Raw genomic sequence first — 21,909 nt, 5'->3', positions numbered from 1 at the left:
TTTTGGTTTTAAAAGAACATGGCTGGACCACTTCATGATTAAGAGCACTTGTGTTTTATTTTTTAACATTTGCATTGCTCCTACTGAATTCTGCCTGCTGCGATTGAATTCTCTCAACAAGGAAGTTATTCTTTCTTCTAAGCAAAATTTCTGGAAGAAACTATAGCTTTGTCAGGTGTATAGCTTAGCAATCAAAATTCTCCAATTCCATTAGACAATTACCAGTGTTTAAAAAAGGTTCTCCGTGGCGCAGAGTGGTAAGCGGCAGAAACGCAGCCGAAGCTCTGCTCACGGCCAGAGTTCGATTCCAACGGAAGGAGGAAGTCAAATCTTCAGTAAAAGGGGTCGAGGTCCACTCAGCCTTCCATCCATCCGTGGTCGGTAAAATGAGTACCCGGCATATGCTGGGGGGTAACGAAAGGCCGGGTATGGAACTGGCAATCCCACCCCATATATACAGTCTGCCTTGTAAACATCGCAAGATGTCACCCTAAGAGTCGGAAACTACTCGCACTACAAGTGCGGGGACACCTTTACCTTTACCTTTAGTGTTTTTTTAAAAAATTAAGTAATGGTATTATCAAATGGAGACCTTCCTTGTGCCTGTAGGAATATAGGAAGCTGCCTTATACTTACTGGTCTGTCTACTTAGGATCTTGGGGATACATCTTTCCTTGTCTAGAAATGTCAGGGATTGAACCTGAAATATTTTGAATGCAAAGCATTTTCTGCAACTGGCACAAACAGTAATACATTTGCAACTGGACACATGCAATTCTTGGAATAATCTAATGATAGTATTAATCTTCTGACCAACTAAGAAGGTGCCCTGGTTAACTGGGAAACTTTAAAAAAAATAATTTTTAACACAAGTACATAAAACTTAAGGTGATGCTTGTTATCTGCAGAGGGATTCTCTTCTCTCTCATGCTCAACAAAATGCCTCATGTTTCTCTCTTACCTTTTTTTAATTAACATTTTTACACTATCTCAAGATGTTGGGCTATTTATCTGCCCTTTTTACTAACAAGCTATTGAGGTGATCACCAATAAACTAATAAGATTACTATTAGTCCTTGTTCATTTTTATAATGTAATTTTTAAATTCACTTACATGCTAATATCTTTGTGCTAACTTAGCTTTTTGGCATCATTTCTTTCTATGATCAATAAAAGATGAAACATTTTTTTAAAAATGCTATTGCACAGGTCTTAGTTAAACCCAATTTAAGTTTGCCAGCACAGGGCATAGCAAATGCTTTTCCTTTTGTTAAGCAAAGAGTCATCACTGATGCATCAGCTTTGGATAAAACACGGTCTAATGTCATTATTGCCTCCTCATTTTGCCGGCCTTATTGCAACTTCATTTAATAAGCTAACTAGCTATCTCTGGGGACAACATAATAAACACACACTCAGAAGTTTCAAGGGCTTGCTAGAACAAGGCAGTAATTGTTTTAATGGAAGAAGAGACAATATTTCATGGCTGCAGGAATTAACAAAGAAAAAAGGGGGAGGGAGAAATGGGGTAGCTAACAGAATGAATCTGCTATCCCCAAGATCCTAGCTAACTCCATCAAGAAGGAAGTTGGGAAGGAATGCTTAGAAATAAGCTACAATCCCTTTTCTTCACCTATCCAAAAGGTCTTCATGATTTGTGTCTTGATATATAAACAAGTTAGAATTGCATGCTTGCAAAGATTAAAAGAAAAGCAAAAAAAAAGGGTGTGTTGCACAGAAAAATGTGGAATTTTTAATAATATGTTATGAAAAAGATTAAAGGATCATAAAGGAATTATTAAGAGTTACATGAGCTCACTGTGATTTTGCCATTCCATGAAGACCGGGACTTCAATCTCCAAGCTTTAAAAGAATTTTTACAGGAACCAACGCAACAGAAAAGAGGTTGATGCTGTTCTGTCTATCACATACTGTACTGGTCAAAGGCTTTTTAGAACCTGCAGAACATTTTGCTATTTATCTGCCCATAGCTATCATTTTACAATCCTGAATGTTAGATGAAATTTTAGCATCCCCACTGTTCATTGGTCTAAACCTACACAAGTCATTTGTGACATGATTTTGATTTTCAGGTGGTTAACGAAGTATTTTCTGAGGTACAAAGCACACCCCTGCCTGGTTGCCAGAAGATGATTCATATTCACCATAGCGGACTAGGTCAAACACCTTTATATTCAAGTATTTTCAAACTAATTCCTACAAACACCCCGGGAAAGCACGATTTCAGTCATTTTGTAACTGGAGAAATGGAATTTAAGCAATCTGCCCAAAAAATCAAGCAAACCCAGAGACACATCTCTAGACTAGATGCTGTCACTTCCTCCCATCCATCTGCTGTTTTTGATCCATTGCTGTCACTAAGCACCCATGCATAGGTGTAACGTTCAAACATGGCACATTTCATTTTAGTTTGGCAACTGCAGGAAGTTCCAACACAGCAGTGAGGCTCTTAAATGGGACTGGACTTTATGATCACATTATACCTGTGCTCTGGAAGCTGCACTGGCTCCCAGCACACCAGGAGTGGGGAACTGGATCTGGTTGGTGGGCTGGATCTTCATCTGCCCTAGCCCTAAATCTGATATGTGGGTGGGGCTACCAAACTGTCGATCACCTGACATCACAATAGCATCAGGTGACCTGTTCTCCATTGCTTGTGCAGCAATTTGCAACTGATTAGCCAATCAGCTAATTGATGACACTCATAAACTCCACTGTCTTTGCAGGCATCCCTGATCAGCTGATTGGTGGTGCTTCCAAGCCTCTCTTTTGGCAGGAAGCCGTGTCTTTATTGCCCTTATATATGATTTCAGATGTATAGCAGTTGGCTGTGGCTTGACTGAAATGGTTTGGTGGGCCAAATGGAGACACCTGGTGGGCTGGAGGTTCACCACCACTGCAAGACACAGATCTCTTCTTTGGATGCCCTCACTATGCAGCTAATGGCTACAGTGGAAAGGGCCTACCCAGTGGAGGCACCCTGAGTGTGGAATGCCTTGATGCCATTTTGTCTCCAGGCAAAGACCTTTTGATTTCCCCCAGGCATTTTAATCCTCTGCAAATTGCTTTCATGCCGCTTCATATTTTGCTTTATTTCTGCGGACTGCTTCTATAGCGCTCTTTTATATTGTAGTGTTTAAATGTTTTTGTTTGAATTTATTTTCTTGAACAGCTAACTTTTTTTCTAAGCCATCCTGGCAGCCTGTTTAAGGGAGATGTATATATAAAATTAAAAATCCAGTGCACATTGGCCCCAGTTGATCCCCAAATTCTGGGATAATGACCACGTGGCCATGCCTCCATATGTATACCTAAATAAGGCTTATTTGAAAGTTGTTCCTGCCTGTCTGGTGGAATAAGAGGCAGGACAGGAGTCAGGAGAGAGAAAGCAGTCTCTCGCTCTCAGCTATGTTTAGGAGTTATCCTGGTATGTTTCATTTGATCTGGCCCCGTTTCAAATTAGTGTCTTTGAATCCCTTGGAGAAGGACAATAGCTCAATGGTAGAGCACATGCTTTGTATTCATTAAAATTCATGTGCAATCCCTGGCATTTCCAGTTGCAGGTGCTGGGAAAGACCTTTGACAGCAGCTGCTAGCTGGACCAATGGCCTGACCACAGCATAAAGCATGCTCAAATGTTTCTATGCCTTCAGGGTTTCTCACTCCCTTTTAAAAATGTGCACATGCACAGGACTAGAAAAATGTTTTTAAAATTCTAAGAACGTAAGAAGAGTGCAGTGCATTGCATACATTTTGTCTATCCTAAATCTGCCGCCCCATTTCATAAGCAGCCCCAAAGTTCTCAGAGTCTCAACACCTTCAAAAGGGTGACCTGAAGACAAATGTGGGTTTGACAGGTCCTATGACACCACATATAAAAATAGGGTTGGCTCTAGGAAAAAAGCCCAAAAGCCATAGTAGAATAATATCTTTTATTAAGACCAACTAATGTGTCATGAAATCGTGAGCAAGCTTTTGAGTTTCCCTGAATGCTTCTTAGGTTGGTTGATACAATGAAAGCTTGCTCACTATTTATTTTCATTATTTATTATTATTTGATTTATATCCCGCCCTTCCTCCCTGCAGGAGCCCATATTTGTGACATATTAGTTGGCCCTACAGATGCTTCAGGAATCCAATAGCTGTGAATTCTAACACTACCTAATGTGATCTGCACCTGCCCAATAAACATGCAGATTAAAACTTGGTCATCAATCAACTTTCCCACTTCCCAAAATTTCTGATGCAGTTTTTAAGCTAGAAGACAGAATGCCACTGGGAGACTGCACTCCCTGCCTCCCTATAAGAACATAATGACAAGGGAAGACCGACCTGGCCCTATCCATTGGCCGATGAAGGTGCAGCTACTAAGCATTTGAGCTTTCCTTATTCCGCCACATTCTTTTTTCCTTTCGTATTGTGGCTATTAGATTGTAAGCTATGGAGAGCAACTGCCACAACTTTTAATGTATGTAGTGCACTTAGAAAATGTTAGTGTTTTAGAAGTAAATTATTTTAATAAAAAATAACTAGATCACAACATATTTTAACATTTGTCTTTTAAGAGAAAATATATATTCAAATAGTATTTAATGTGATTTTTTTGAGGATTTAATAATAAATTTGCAGATAAATGCAAAAATAGGATGGAACGGACATATAATAGTGACAAAAATAAAACTGATTCACCCCTAATTGACTTTAATAAAAAAAATATTCTACAATGGCCTTTTGGATGTAATTCATTTTAACTGCCATCACAAAGCAAAAACTACAATCCCCACAGCCTAGTAATATTTATGGTAATTCTTCCAAGCCTCCTGTGGCTGTGGCGACACCTAAGAAAAAGACTACTCGGCCGGGGAAAAAAAGGCGACCGTCACTTCAAACACGAAAGAGTAAAAATATAAAGTCATATAAACCTTCACGAAGAAATACGATGAATTTTAAGAAGCTTTTTAGATTGTTGGACAGTCTGGCCGACGAGGGCCGTGTGAAGCCAAACCCGCAGTCGAGAAAGTATCCTCCTACGGATCGTCCTAACGTCTCTATTGAAGGTGACGTGAAGCTCCCCCCCTCCCTGTCTGTCATGAAGGGGTCCAACCTTACCCCTCTCACGAGTCCTGTTAAATTTACCCTCAATCAGGATCCTTGGCAAGACGTTCTAGAGGGAGTTCAGAAACATCAAAACGCTGTGCCCCCAGATGCAAAGCCCAGATGGAATCTTGTCCTGAACAGATGTAAACTGGTTTTTGACAACTACCCCAAATCATGGGGTCATATTCCACCAGAAATCAGGAAAAAACATTTTATAGATACTACAAGAAAAGTGATACCATCAGCTTTAAATCCCAGCGATATTAGCCAGTTTGAATATCTTTATTATAATAACACCAATGCTCGAGCGGTGGTTACTTTCTCCACACAGAAGATTGCCAAACAATTATGGCTCAACAAAGACTTATTGGCTAAGGTGGGCTTAACCACCCTAAGACTTTTTGAAAATTTAGCACCTCCTAGTGGATTAATCCCATACCTCCATCAAAACCAACAGAGCACACACAAAAAGCCTCAATCTAATCTCGACCTCCTGACTGACCTGGATTCCCATGACCAAATGGAAAGGAATGATAATCCCTATAAAGTTACGTGCGATTGTCTTAGTCTTCAACTGACTGACTCACGGGTGTCAATCCCGCTGAATACGCTTAATGAGACGTCCACTTTGAATCGCCGAGAGGCTAATATTGAGAGAGGTGACATCCCCACCGCTCTATCACCAGGCCCTTCGCAAATCGCAAATAATGAGAGGAATCATCGGAAAGGATGGAGGATTTCTTAGAGAACGAAGAACACATGTTGCTTCAGTCTTTCAGTTCTTTACCAGCGACTGATCGGGACGGTATTCTTGACAGACTAGTTCAACTCACACTCCGCCTATCTGCAATCCATGAGAAAAATGAGGGTGGCTCGACCGTTTCTCCAATAAGAAGCCTAGAGATGGAAAATGAGTCAAAAGAACAGTTATCTATGGAACAAACCTTAAACCAATCACTACATCCGATTCCTTCTCCTCTGTGGTTACAACAAGGGTGCTCTCCATCCAGGACATCACTTAATATACAAACAAGGAAAGGACAAAACTGTCCTGCCATCCTGATGGACGCATCCAAAACAGACTGACAGATGACAATCCTCTCCTGGAACATAATGGGTTGGGCTAATAAGTTTATGGTGGCAGACCTGTTTTCTTTTTTGTATAATTTTAAGATCATATGCCTCCAGGAAACTTGGATGACATCTTCTCCAATGTTTCTAAATGGATATCATACTTTTACCCTCCCTGCGATCAAATCTCATAGTAAAGGAAGGGGTAGTGGAGGCCTCTGTATTTTTATTTCTACAGAGTTATCCGCAGATATTCAAATACTGAATCCAAACTGTGATCATCACGTACAGAGTTTAAGGATAACAGGCTCCTTTATTGATGCTCTTATAATCATAAACGCCTATTTTCCCCCTTTTATGGCCAGAAGACTAGTTCCCGGATCTATCTGGGATAAACTTTCAGAGTTTTTATCACTCGCTGAATCCCAACTTCCATCGGATAGGGTAATACTTTGTGAGGACTTTAATGCCAGGTTGGGTCCAGAGTGGATTGATGCTCCGGCATCGAATCAGGGCCCGGCTGCCATTAGCCCTCCAAACCATAGGATCTCCCAAGACCAGATCATTAATAAACAAGGTTTGAAATTAGCGGAACTCATACAAACACATCATCTAGAGTGTTTACATGGCTCAGCCATAGACCTGTCCAAAGGCGCATTCACATACCTTTCACCAAGAGGAGCTAGTGTGATAGATTTCATGTTTGTTTCAAGGTCTTTAATTCCAGAGGTCTACAAGTTCTCAGTTTTAGACAGAATAGAGAGCGATCATTTCCCCACTTTGACAGTTCTGAGCTCAGGCCACTCTTTACCTCCTTCCGCTCCACTACACCAGGAGGGCCTTCAATTAGCCGATCGCAGAGTTCGATGGTCTCCAACTTTAAATTCCTCTGTGTTACAATTTTTGGATAGCCACACTATGCTCTCCCTTAGGAAAGCAGCCATGGACCCTGAGACAGACGCACTTAATACTTACCATCAAATTATCATCCTCTTAAAACCCATGTTAACTCAGAAAGTTCGCCTCAAGGCTGCTCCACCAATGAGCAAGAGGTGGTTTGACCCTGAGTGTAAAAACGCCAAACGCCAAGTAGTCAAATTCGCACGCAGAACAAGAATGGATCCAACCCCAGCTCGTCGCGCCCATTTAGCCTTCTTGCGCTCTACTTACAAAGCATTGTTAAGACAAAAAAAGGCCATGTTTATAACAGCGCAATGGCAACAGCTCAATCAAGCGTTACAGGATGGCAACGAGCGCCTATTCTGGGATATGGTAGCTGGTGGGTTTGGATCCCATAATCAATTAATACTGATCAAATTCCCGCCTCAGGATGGTATGATCATTTTATCAAACTTTATACCATCCCTGCTGACATTACTGGCCCCTCCTCGCCTTTCAATGAGTTGATTTATCCTGATTGGCCTCCGGTTTCGGTATCCCAAATACGCGCCCTTATCTCCGCGTTAAAAAAGGGCAAGGCGCCGGGGGAAGACATGATTCCACCTGAACTCTTTACAAATTTCCCAGACTGGTGGGCCCCCATTCTTGCCAAACTATTCACCCAGATCAACAATACAGGCATTATGCCGGAGGGATGGAAGCAGAGCACTGTCATTCCTATTTTTAAGAAGGGCCAGAGACAAGACCCAAATAACTATCGGCCCATTAGCCTATTAGACATTGGAGCTAAGTTATATAGCAAATTCCTTCTGCTCAAATTGGAGGAGTGGGAAATTGCTAATGAGGTCATTCACCCAGAACAAGCAGGGTTTTGGGAAGGGCAGAGCACCACCGATCACTGTTTCACCCTCCATTTCTTAGCCAGACAATCACGGTTGGGTCCCACAAAACACCTATATGCCGCTTTCGTCGATCTGGCGGTTGCCTTTGATTCAATCGATAGAGGCCGTTTGTGGGACAAGCTCGCCCGAACCAACATAGATAAACGCCTCTTATATCTAATAACAGAACTGTACTCTAATAACACCGTGAGAATAAGAGTGGGAAACAACTTAACAGACTCAATTCCCGCAAATAAGGGTGTAAAACAAGGCTGTCTCTTAGCACCCTTTTTATTTAATCTCTATGTAAATGACATTGTTGCTGACCTAGCGGGCCCATCATATTTTCCGCCCTCCTTGGGAAATAGGAAGGTCTCAACATTATTATACGCGGATGATATGATCCTTTTATCTCTCACCCCTATCGGTCTAAGGAGATTATTGGCACAATTAGATGTTTACTGCAATAAAGAACATTTACAAATCAATTATCAGAAAACAAAGATCATGGTTTTCGGGAAAAGACTTTCCACACACAAATGGAGGTCACCCAATAGAACAATGCCACTCCTTTAAATATTTAGGGATCCACTTTCAAGATACCTTTTCCTGGAACAAACAAATTGCTACCATTAAACTATCAGCCACCAGGACGGCAGGGGCAATCCTTAAATTTTACAGGACTGTGGGGGGATACCTTGTGGCCCCTGCCCTGAGAATCTTCCAGTACAAGGTCTTACCACAGATTCTATATGGGGCGGCTATATGGGGTTGGGAAATTCTTTCCTTCCCTTCACTAGAAGCCATCCAAAACAATTTCATTAGACAACTAATGCGCCTACCATCCGGCACACCTTCTGCATGTTTACAAGCTGAAGCTGGCCTCTTTCCTGTCTGTGCCCAGATTCATAGAGCCATACTAATGTACGGGTCATTGCTAACCAGTGCAAATACTAAGATCCTGGCGAAAGCTTGTTTGGATCTGGCCGAGAGAACCAGATATTGGAATTCTAGATTTTTGAATATTTACCAACAATACCATATCGCTCCCCAGCCTCTCGCCCATTTGAATAAAGTTAAACTAAGACAACAGATTGAACAACACTGTATATGGATGGATAGGTTAGCTATTTCTAATTCTAAGGTTGCAAAATGGTATGCCATTTTTAAATCTGACCATCTAAGGGCTAAGTATTTGTCAAATCTTCTATCTGTACATCTGAGACATGCTTTTACAGCTCTAAGATTGCAAACAATGCCCAGTGCTGTTGTGGCTGGCCGTTTTCAGCAAATTCCATGGGGCCAGAGGATTTGCATCTGTACATCGGGAAAGGTAGAAGACCTACCCCATTACCTTCTTGAATGCCCACTCTACATACACCCAAGACTTAAATACCTTGATCCTCTGATCAGGGGTATGGGCCCTTGCGATGAAGAACAAACCATAAGTTTCCTACTAGCTGATATTGATCCTAAGGTCACCTACTTGGTGGCCCTTTTTGCCCTGGCTGCCCAAAAATTGAGGGCTAAACACCTTATAAACCAGGGATCCTTAGGTCTCTAGAGGCGGTTGGTTCCTACAGCCTTAATTGAGATATTTATAGTGTATAATCATATCTTATTATCGTGCTGGTGTTTTCTGTTCAAATAACTGTTTAATTATGTTTTTAAAAAATTGTTATGTTTTCTCTTTTTTAACTGTTGTGATGGCCTATGGCCTGGCAATAAACTTTACTACTACTACTACATTATAGAAGTAAATTATTTTAATAAAAAATAACTGCATCACAACACATTTTAACATTTGTCTTTTAAGAGAAAATATATATTCAAATAGTATTTAATGTGATTTTTTTGAGGATTTAATAATAAATTTGCAGAGAAATGCAAAAATAGGATGGAACGGACATATAAAAGTGACAAAAATAAAACTGATTCACCCCTAATTGACTTTAATAAAAAAATTATTTTACAATGGACTTTTGGATGTAATTCATTTTAACTGCCATCAAAGTGCCAGTAAGCTTTGAAAAGTTATCTGTGCCATCAATGCCTGCAGTACTTGTTCAGAGTTAAGTATAGCATTGCTGATGTTTGTAGCATATACCATGTGCTGTGGCTTTGAGGACTTCCATTACTGCAGAAAGTCCAATGTAAACACAACAGTACAAATTTCAGCTGCTCTCTGTGGAGTTTTAATTTATGGACTGCTCCATAAAAATATCATACAATGGGAAGGAGGAGAAATTAGCAGAAGTCTAACATTTCTCTTGGAATTTTGCAGCCCTTCATGGTCAAATGGCCCATGCTGAATGTTCCCATTGTTCCTTATGGGTAAGGGAAATATAACTCGCTTGAGAGGGAGTATCCCATTTCTCATGAATTAGATAGCTCAGCTCATTAAAAGGCCATTGTTCAATACAGAAGTGAAGGTCTCTGACCCTGGAAGATTTTGAGGGGGACCTGAAAGCAGATTTTGCACAGCCTGCCTGGTTTACACCTCTGCTGAGCCAGGCACACCTATGATGGTTTTGGAGTTTCCAGATGCTGTGACATACTTGTGAGTGCAATGGGTGGCTCAGTGTCAGGCAATTTCTGTTATGCAAAGGTTTACATGAATGAAGGTAGGCCCCAACCAGAGCTTGGAAGATTACTTTTAAAAAGTAATAAATTACAGTTTACAGGAGCTATTTCGCTAAGGGCGGTATATAAATTGAAATAATAAATAAATAAATAAATTACATGGCCCCAAAAGTAGTAATTACCGTTACACTTACAATTGCTCTGAAAGTAACTGATTACTTTACTTTTTCTCAAAAGTAATCACTATAATTACATTTCAGTTACTTTTTTAAAAAAACACCTATAAGGTGCTGGCCTTGGCTGCTGCACATCTAGGAACCCTAAAACAACATTAAAAATAAACACACACATACAGAGGTAGTAGAATAATTCTTTTTATCCATAAGATAGCAGTGGTGGTCTCTCCACTGGTAAGGGAGGTGGGGAGGGAGGCAGAGACCACTACTCAGATCTTTGCATGTGAAACCAAATGCACCCCCTCCACTCCATTTTTCACCACCACCATCCATTTTTTTTAAACAATTGCTTTCTCCACTCCACCCCATCTCACTCTCCACCTCCTCCCTTCTCACCTTCTACCCACCCACAGAGCAGGAGGGAGGAGCGACGCTGCGCAGAAGGCCAGTTTGAGGCACATGATTTTCATTCACAAATCAGAGGAGCAGAAGACTTGCCCTGCTTCCCCCCCAAGTAATGCCCAAAAGTAATGCTGGAAACATTACAATTGCTCCACAAAAGTAATAAAATTACTCCTAGTTCTATTACAATCAAAATGTTCCTCAAAAAAGTAACAAATTACAAGTAATTTGTTACTTATAACGAATTACGTCCGCGCTCTGGCCCCAACAGTCTCTAAGGCACGAAGTTTATACTTCCAGATATCAAATTTTATTGCAAAATAACCGATATATTCTGTAATCAACATGTCACAGCTAAATGGACACCAAGGTACACATCCAGGGAAAAATTCCATAAGCTTGGTAATTTACTGGTACTGAAAGTCATCCGGAGACATGCAATAAGCAGGGAACTAAAATCTGATCTTGCACCCTATGCATAAAGGTTCATTTATCCAGTTTATCATTCTATTAATCAGTTTCATTATATTTATCAGGTTTTCTTGCAATGAACAAAATAAATCTAGAGTAGTATTCCACACTATCTACTCTAGTCTCAAGTTGTGTGTCTAGAAAATCCACTGGCCTGTGTTAAGAGGACAGAGCAACACAAACTGGAAGCCACGTGGTTACAAGAATGAGAATACTAGACATTCTTTGTAGCTAGAACCAGCATCTTTCAGGAATCTCAGATGTCCTCGTCCAGGATCAGGGTCTGTCAGGAATTGCTCCCTCCCAGTGAGCCCTGTTCAGAAGCTTTACAGCTGCTGAGGTCTTTGTCACTGTGCCACCAAGGGACAGAAGTGGGAACAATAATAATAATAATAATAAAATTTTATTTCTAGGCCGCCTATCTGGCCGAATTAACAGCCATTCTAGGCGGCGTACATAGACTAAAATATAACATAGAGTAAAATATAACATATAATACAAAACAACAATAAGTATACTCAATCCAAACCTACCCCCATCATACAAAAATTTAAACTAAATTAGACAAAGGTCTCAAATGCCTGCCTAAAAAACCATGTTTTCAGTTCTCAGCGGAAGCCTGTCAGGGAGGGGGCATGGCGGAGATCATAAGGCAGAGAGTTCCAGAGGGCGGGGGCCACAATTGAAAATGCCCTCTCTCTGGTCCGCACCAGCTTAGCTGTTTTGACTGGTGGGACCGAGAGAAGGTCTTGGGAGGCTGATCTCGTTTGGCGGCCTATCTGGTGATGCTGAAGGCGTTCCTTTAGATAAACTGGACCAAAACCGTGTAGGGCTTTAAAGGTTAAAACCAACACCTTGAATTGGGCCCGGTAAACAACTGGTAGCCAGTGCAGATCTTTAAGTACTGGAGTGATATGGTCTCGGCGGCGGCTGTTCTTGATCAGACGTGCCGCCGCATTGGGTACCAGCTGTAATTTCCGGACCGTCTTCAAGGGTAGCCCCACGTAGAGCACATTACAATAGTCTAAGCGAGAGGAGACCAGGGCATGTACCACCCGTGGGAGCAGATGGACAGGGAGGTAGGGTCGCAGCCTTTGTATCAAATGTAATTGATACCAAGCTGCCTGGCTCACCGCCACGACCTGAGCCTCCATGGACAGCTGGGAATCAAGAACAACACCGAGGCTGCGAACCTGGTCCTTCAGGGGCAATCTTACCCCATTCAACACCAGGTCAAAATCACCCAACTTCCTCCTATCTCCCACAAGCAGTACCTCGGTCTTGTCGGGGTTCAGCTTCAGCCTCTTTCCTCCCATCCATTCACTTACGGCCTCCAGGCACTTGGAAATGGCAACCACAGCCATCTCTGGTGAGGACTTAAATGAGAGATAGAGCTGAGTGTCATCCACATATTGGTGGCACTGCAGCCCAAATCTCCTGATGATGCCCCCCAGCGGCTTTATATAGATGTTGAAAAGCATGGGAGAGAGGATAGAACCCTGTGGCACACCACAATTGAGAGGCCAAGGGTCTGAAGCCTCATCTCCCAATGCCACCCGCTGGTGCCTATCAGAGAGATAGGAATGGAACCACTGTAAAACAGTGCCTCCTATTCCCATTCCCCTCAGGCGATCCAGGAGGATACCATGGTCAACGGTATCAAAAGCCGCTGAGAGGTCCAGGAGGACGAGGAATGTGTGTTCACCTCTGTCCAACGCCCTCCTCAAATCATCCACCAGAGCGACCAAGGCTGTTTCAGTTCCATGTCCAGTCCTGAAGCCCGACTGGAATGGATCCAAATAATCCGCTTCATCCAAGTGTGTCTGTAACTGAGTAGCCACCACTCGCTCGATCACCTTGCCCAAGAATGGTAAATTGGAAATTGGGCGAAAGTTGTTCAACTCTTGGGGATCCAAGGAGGACTTTTTCAGAATGGGCTTTATTATTGCCTTCTTGAGGGCTAATGGCATTGCACCCTCTTCCAAGGAAGCATTCACCACTGCCTTGATCCCTTCGCTCAATTTGTCTTTACAGCTCACAATGAGCCATGTAGGGCAAGGGTCAAGCAAGCACGTGGTTGGCCTCACATTAGAGAGCACCTTGTCCACTTCCTCAGAGGGAAGGGGCTGAAACCGATCCCACCGGACCGGAATGCAATTGGCCAGCTCTGGCCCACTACCTGTGTCCACGGCGTACGGAATCGTGCTCTTCAGGCGCTCGATTTTATCAGCAAAGTGCTTGGCAAATTTGTCACAGGAGGCTTTAGAATGTTCCAAGGGTTCCTGTGCAACCGGACCGACCAGGCTTCGGACCACTTGGAACAACCTCCTGGGACAAACACTCTGCAGACGCAATGGAGGCAGCAAAGAATTCTCTCTTCGTTGCCTTCGTTGCCACTTGATAGGCAGCTATTGCTGCTCTAACAAGTGTCCGATCGCCGTCAGAACGAGATTTCCGCCACCGGCGCTCTAGTCGTCTCACCTCCTGCCTCAGGCCCTGTAAGCGTGGTGTATACCAGGGTGCAATCTGAGTTCTATTCAGTGGGAGAGGACGTTTTGGAGCCACCCAGTCTATTGCCCTGGTGATCTCCCTATTCCACTCCGTCACCAGGGTTTCGATTGGGCGACTTTCTGACGGCTCCACATCTCCCAGCGCATTCAGGAATCCTTTTGGCTCCATCAGGCGTCTGGGGCGGACCATCTTAATGGGTTCCTTACCCCTGCGGAGGGTATGTGGCAATGAGAAGTCCATGTTCACCAGATAGTGATCTGACCATGACACGGGGTTCAAAGAAACAGCCCCCATTTTCAGAGCACTTCCTTCCCCTCCCGAGACAAACACAAGGTCGAGAGCATGACCGGCTACATGGGTGGGTCCAAAATTACAAAGGTGCAGTTCCCAGGAAGTCATGGTTTCCATGAAATCCCGAGGAGCTCCTATGAGAGCAGCCTCGGCATGCAGGTTAAAATCCCCCAAGACTAAGAGGTCAGGGGAGAGAACCCGCACGCTCGAGACGACCTCGAGCACCTCGGTCAGGGAGTCATTTGTGTAGCGGGGTGGGCTAAATGACTGCCACTCCCCCTCCCCGCCTACCAATCCTTGGCTGCTGTGCATATCAGAAACCCGCTGGACTCATGGCCTCAAGCACAGGCGCTGCCACTTCATCCAGCCAGGTCTCCGTAATGCACACCAGGTCTGCATGCTCATCCATGATCATGTCATGGATGAGCGATATTTTTTGCACCACAGACCTGGCATTACACAACAGCAGTCGAAGATTGGGTGGAGTCGTACATCTCCCAGTTGTCTTCTGGTGGTGCGCAGGCCCGGAACAGGGGATGGATATTATGCATCTATCCCTTGTTCCCCTAAGCTGGCATGGCCTGCGCCTCGTACCCCTCCAGCATCTGCCGCCTAGCCTCTCGATAACGTGGCCATCCGCCCTCCCCACAAGAACCTTCTCTGCCAAGCACATGCCTCCCTCCCGCCGGGACTCAAGTAAAGTCCCCCCACTTCCAGACAGAACCACCTAAAGTGCCAAAATATCCTGTTATCCCCCCACCCAGCCACTGTGAGAACCAGCAATGGAGAGTGCCAGCAGCCACCGGAGGCATGGGTCTGAGCACCCACCAGGCCAGAACAAGACAGAGGGTACCCAGGGCATAAATGAGCTCCCCACAGAGGCGTGTTTGGCACCCATCATTGCCCACTCTTAAGCAGACACTTCTTATAACCATTTGTTGAATTTCTTACCCGCTTTTCATCATAAGTCCCAGGGCAGGTTACAACAATATACAAATTCAATATTAAAATCAGTTACAACCATTTACAATCCGAAGAATAGGGTGGCTCTCCTATTGTTTGTGGTTATGCTAAGTGTAATCTGGGATCTGACATTAGTCATACTCAGAGTAGACCTACTGAAATTAATGGACATGACTAACATTGCAATGTGCCTATCCTGAGTAGCTCTTAGTTTTATGCAACCCACATTGTTTCATTTTTTATGTAAGCTGTCTTTAGGCTGTTTACTGAGCTGTATGTGTGATTATAAGCAAATACATACCCTCTATGATTTTCATACCTTTAATGGAGACACTCAACATCTTTCCCCTTGCTCTCCTATAACAATACAAAGCACTGGTTTGGGGATTCCACAGAAGCCATCAGATACAGCCTCTGTCGATGGGTTTTGCCTTTTGCAGATCAATTAGGGCTTATGCAGCTACTAGGCATATCTATGCTGTGAAAGAGAGTTCAGATGCAACAAGTGCCATTAACAACAAAACAGGGCCACAACTTGGCAACAGTTCAGATCCTGAAAGAGTACTGAACAGTTGGCCTAGATCCCATTCTGTGAGAGGACCTGAGTGGATACCTTTTAGTCTGTATTTCTACCTCCTGAGCATGGAGGGACACTTACCTTAGGCTGCAATTCAATACATGTCTACTCAGAAGTAAGCCCCATTGGGTTCAATGGAACTTACTCCCAAGTAAGTGCGTATTGGATTACAGCCTTAGTTACCAGGGTGAGCTTCACCACATTTTTGCTAATTTTTAAAACTTTGCTAAGCTGATTTTTTTCTGGCTGATTTTAATTGTTGTATTTCTTTTTAATACTGTTAGCCTCCAGTAGGATACAAATGTTTTAATGAATTATCCAACATCTCGTTACATAGTTGGCATAGAACTCATGAAAGGTCCCTTTTCTATTTCATTCCCCTACATTTATTTTAGATACATGTTGCTGTCTCAATATACTCTCTGTTATCTTTTCAGCGCCTACTGAAGAACTTCTTCTTTCAACAAGCCTTTTAAGTAGAGACCTTATGCCAGTTGGTGTCTATGTTGCAATTGCTTTTTAATATGATTTAAAGTTTTAAAAAGCTTTTAATTATGTTTTGTTTTAATATGTTTTTAAAGATGTTTTGTTCTAATATATTTTAAAGTTTGTTTTTATGATGTTTTAAAGTGTTTTTAGTGCTTTTGTTTGCTCCCCTGGGCTCCTACTGGGAGGAAGGGCGGGATATAAATTTAATAATAAATAAATATTCAGCAAACCTAAAAACAACTATGTTTAGTGGTTTCAGATATCAACTTTTATTGCAGAATAGCAGATATGTTCTGGAATCAACTTCAAGTATATGAAATTTTTTTTAAAGTGTTTGTTTATGCATGCACTAGATATATGCACACCATCATTAAAAGCATTAAAGAGGTACAGTCCTTATTACACTCTGGTCAAGGCAAATCTTCCTTTTGCCTGACTAGCTCCAGAGTGCATCCTTGCTTCCCATCTCTAAAACAAACACACTTGAAAATTAAGTCCAACTGATTTTAGTCAGAGTTGCTTCTAAGCAGGCTGTGAATCTTATGCATGCTTAAGTGTACTAATGTAATGTACTAACATTCAGGAATGATTTATTTGCCTTGCCAATCTGCTATGTTTTATGCATGACCAAGCCTCTGTAAGGAGATGCAAACATTATGTCCTTGTAGCAACCTGGAAACAAAGTCCAGAAAGTATAAAAGTTTAAGGCCTTTATTTATTGTCTCAAAAGGACAATAAAGTCAGCAACCGTACTTAGAAATGTGCACCACTCTCCTCCATTCCTAATGTAACTCTTGAGGAAAATATGCATAAATTATAAAGTACCCTCATGAGGAAGGCACTCAGAAATCTTATTAAAAAGAGGTAAAAGGATTAAGGAGGCTAGATGCACAGCCCAACTGGAAAGTGGCATGCCAACGTAACAGGATTTAATGATATAGCACAAAAAGCACAGGGGATTTGTTTGTGACAGAAATACTTATGTGATAAGGGGAGACTCCGGCTGCATTCAGACATGGGGTTAAATGCATTAGTTTTATTGATTATAATGGAAGCACTTCTGTCCCAATTCCTAATTTTCCTTTCACCTGTTGCATTAGGGAACTGTGGCATTTTGACCAATATACCGCCATGTTGTGCTAAATTTCATTCACATTGGTGGGAGTGGTGTGACACAACAATGAATGTCACTGGACATGTCACTAGTCTTCCATTCTTTCTGCACATGTGCACTTCTGTTTCCCCAAATTTAGTTACTTTACTCCTACAATTTTCTGTGTTAATGGGGTTGCAAACAATTTTTTTCTGGAAGCAATTAACATGGAAATGAGCACTAAACTTCCAGTATATCCCACTAGATTTCCAGAAGTGGCTTTTATGTTGTGTGAAAGGTCAAATAAAAGGAGGTAAGGAAATGTCAGGAAAATGGAATAAAGTGCTGTCTGAATGCAGCCTCCAGTTCCACCTCTTTGCTGGTGTTAACTAGTGCAAGAGCTTACTGGGATGATACTAAACCTTTCAACAGCCTTTTGTTAAGGGGGGGGAGAAAAACAAACAGGAAACTCAATTGTTTACTGCACAACATTCACAACAAATCACCTTCTGCAGGCTTTTAATGTTTAAGACGTTCACATACATTGGGGTGGGCAATTTGTGGTCTTCCAGGCATTGGTGGACTACAAGTCCCATCAGCTCCTTGACAACTGGCCATGCTGGCTTGGGCTGATCGGAGTCCAACAATGTCTACAGGATCAGAGGTACACGTTAAAAATAAAGGAGGCAAGTTTTCTCTGCTTCAGCAGCAGCAAAGTCTTCCATAGGACACAAATCCAGACTAAGTCAAGGACTTTGATTTTGACAAACTCAGAAAAGTCCTGTTGATTTCACGAGAGAGACAGTTAAAAATCTTCCTATACTGAAACAAATGGCAGCTAAAAATGCTTAATCTTGGCTGAAACACAGACTTTAGCACCATGGCCACATTTTCCAGCATTCAGTTATACTGCCATTTTAAATGCAGCCATTTCATTCTTAATGCCAATCATTGTTTTAAAAAATACTCCATCCAAAAAGAAAGAAAAAGAGTTCTTGAATCTACCACCAGTTCACACCCATTTCCATAACTTACCCAGCTCCCTTAATGCTAATTTTCTGTAAGACACCCAGAGAACAAGTATAGTAAAATAAATTTAAAAATAAATGTAAGTTTATAGGCAAGGGGTACAAAGGAAGCCATGCTGCATTCAGGTAGGGAAGGAATGATTTGTCAAATTTCAGTTCTCTCAGTTTCTCATTATTCTTATCTTAAACTTGGTTCTCTACATTCCTGCAGCAATTTGCAATTTTTTTAAAAAAAATCCTCATGAAAATTCTTCAGCATTTTAGTGCAAATTTCTCCCAATAAATACAGTTTTGTATGCAGTTTTGACCAATGTACACATTTTTGCAAGCATTTTATCCTGATATAATGCATGTATATTATTTTCACCAATATATTCATTTTGTGCACACTTTCGCCTAATCTATGCAATTTTGGAAATGTTGCTTGGTTGGAGAACTGCATTGCAAAATTCGAATAACTGCGAATTTTGAAGGATGGCTGTGTTTCAGTTCTCATATTGTTTTGGAAAGTGCAAATTTGATAAATTCAGCTTTAAATGTGAACTGAATCTGTTTTTTTCCCCATTCCTATATTCGGGAGAGAGACATATCAAGCAACCAAAGGAAGACAGCATACTAAAGGGTGCTCTAGTAAGATATCAAGTATCTTTCCTAATGGGACACTTCCCTTGCTCACCGGGAAAAGCTCATTGTGTGGGTCCCAGTCAATCATTTCAGAAATACATATTTGGAGCTAAACTTCTGAGACACCACACCCAGTTCCTAATTCCTAATTTCCTGGCAGCTTCATCTTGACAAACCAGAAATGCCTATGCACCACCTGCAGTGGCCCATGGGGATTCTACACAAACCCCATTAAAATGAATGGAGACAACACAGCCGCAATGCTCAATTGGACCATGTTCAGCTGTGCTAAGCAGCTGGCTGTCCTACTCACCCCGAGGTTGCCGCAATTCCGATATGTTCTCAGCAGCCTCGTCATCGGAATCCCCTTCAGCAGCCACAACTTTGTATCGGTTACTGCTCTTCTTGTTCAGCATGCGAGGGACTTGCAGTGCAGCTTCTCTCTCAGCAGCCAAGTCCAGATCTTGCTGAGCCAAGTGAGCCCTCAGCTGCCTAATTTCAAACTGAGGCCAAATGGAGGAAGAAATGAGCAAGACAAGAAATGAATGATACAGAGGTATATTGCACATGGGGAAAAGTACTCTTTTTGAAACATTAGTGTTCAGGCAGTGTTCATAAAAAGGCATCTAAAAAGGCAGTGTTTGCAATTTAAAAAAATCTGTGCAACAGCTGTTACACCAACCTGATCAATACACATTTCAAGTGTTTTTGAGCTTGACATTTGTGTGTGGCAGAGACTGTGTTGTCAAAGTGTGGAGCCCAGGGGGCTAGGCTTCACTACGGCAAAAGCAGCAACTGGTGATGTGCAACTTTAAGAACATCAGCTTTTGCAGACTAGAGCCCATTTCATCAGGTGCATGAGTGTTATCCTCAGCAGGCAGATATGTATCTACAACTATCCATAGACACACATGTACAGAGGGGGGGAAACTGTAAATAGTGAAACTGAATGGCCACAAAATGCAAGGGGTACAATATGAAAATGCAGGTTCCCACTGAATTATGGTCTAATTTCTAGGTGCTACAATTCAAATTAAAAAAGAACATTTTCCCTAAGGCTGTGCTGCCTGTAGATTGAAGTTAACAACAACATGTTATGAACAAAAAGCCATTATTTTATGAAGCTTGATGGTTACAAACACTGTACTTTGATGGGTCATGTACGCTCAGCAAATCTGAGACTGGATAAGCTTTCAAATTTGCATGATTATCCCATGTCATGCTGAGCACATGTATTCCAAAACCAAGCCTGCCACAGCTCTCTGAAAACATTCATGTGATTTTATAATATGTTTTAAAAGTATTCTTATTTATCCCACGTCTTCAGGGCAGGGCAAAGCAGAAATATAAATAAATAAATATTCATGACATCTTTGGACAAATGAAACACTGAAGTTCACCTAGTTTATGTCCTTCAGGTAGAGGGAATTTCCTTATCCAAAACATTTCTAACATATTGGTGCTTCATTCATGAATATGTTGACTTTGAAAAACACCTTTTTAGGTTGCAATCCTACACCCATTTGCCTGGGAGTATGCTCAATTAAACTCAATTACACAAAGAATGTTACTGTTAATTATGTTTTTTAAATCCCATCCTTCCTTCAAGGAGTTCAGGGTGGCACACTGTACCCACCAATCCCTTCACCTCCAATGTAAGTCACCTAAAGTTACACAGTAAACTTTAGGGTTGAAGGGGTATTGAAGTTGGGTCTCCCCAATCTAAGTCAACACTCCAGCCACTAAACTACAGTGGTCTCTCCCATTCCAATGCAATTTACAAAAGTGACCTACCTCATAAGGCAAAGTGACAGCTGCCTTATGTACTGGATTTGTGGCACTGTTAAAAGACAGAGTGAGAGGGAAATAAGGGGATATTTGGGCAATGGGACACAGTTCAGTGAAAGTTCTCTTCTGCTAGGCACAATTCATATAACTATACATAAATGGGGCTTGTGTGGGTGAGCTGCCCAGCGGAGGATGTTCACTATGGACACAAAATATGCACTAGGTTTGTTGAAACAAAGTAAAAACCAGTCAACATGTTAGAGCAGCCAAGAGGGGACTGTTTTAATTGCTCCATGCTATTATTTTGCATAGGGATCATAATGCATAGTGGGTAAATTTTGGTACTGGCATCAGAAGAAAAGATCCTGCTAGCACCAGTTTTCATCAGAGTCACAACAGTGGTAATAGAAAAGAGGTTAAATTCCATTTGTTGCAGGCAGCCAGATTTCGACTGGAAATCAGGAAAAACTTCCTAACTATTAGAGCCATATGACAATGGAACCAATTACCTAGAGAAGTAGTGGGCTCTCCGACACTGGAGGCATTCAAGAGATAGATGGACAGCCATCTGTCGGGAATGGTTTGATTTGGATTCCTGCACTGATCAGGGGTTTGGACTTGATAGCCTTATAGGCCCCTTCCAACTCTACTATTCTATGATTTCCTTGCAGTCCCAAGCCTTTTTCGATTTGTGTTGTTGTTGAAATAATAATAATAATAATTAATAATAATAATAATAAGAAGAAGAAGCAAGACTACCAAAAAGAGACAATATCAAGCTACTGCATATCTATTCAGTGACTTATTTCCATCCTTGTGATAGGCCTCCCATTCAGACTAGAAACCCTGCTGTGTGAACAAGTCATGGCAAGCCCTGGGCTTGTACATTCCCCCTCACCTGCTTTTGCAGCCATGAGGAGATTCAACGCTTCGGCTTTTAGAC

General features: G+C 42.0%; 1 protein-coding gene across 16 annotated transcripts in view; it reads right to left on the bottom strand.

The window, feature by feature from the left end:
• TMEM266 (transmembrane protein 266) overlaps positions 1-21,909 on the bottom strand; it is a 169,857-nt gene that overhangs the window by 9,686 nt on the left and 138,262 nt on the right. For all 16 annotated transcript variants that reach the window (XM_061596033.1, XM_061596029.1, XM_061596028.1 and 13 more), the window contains one exon: positions 19,492-19,681. In XM_061596033.1, coding sequence (XP_061452017.1) covers positions 19,492-19,681 — 190 coding nt within the window. The remainder of the gene's footprint in view (positions 1-19,491; positions 19,682-21,909) is intronic.

The sequence above is a fragment of the Rhineura floridana genome, chromosome 14, assembly GCF_030035675.1.
Source record: "Rhineura floridana isolate rRhiFlo1 chromosome 14, rRhiFlo1.hap2, whole genome shotgun sequence".
Classification (NCBI taxonomy): Eukaryota; Metazoa; Chordata; class Lepidosauria; order Squamata; family Rhineuridae; genus Rhineura; species Rhineura floridana.
This window is presented reverse-complemented; position numbering and strand designations above follow the sequence as displayed.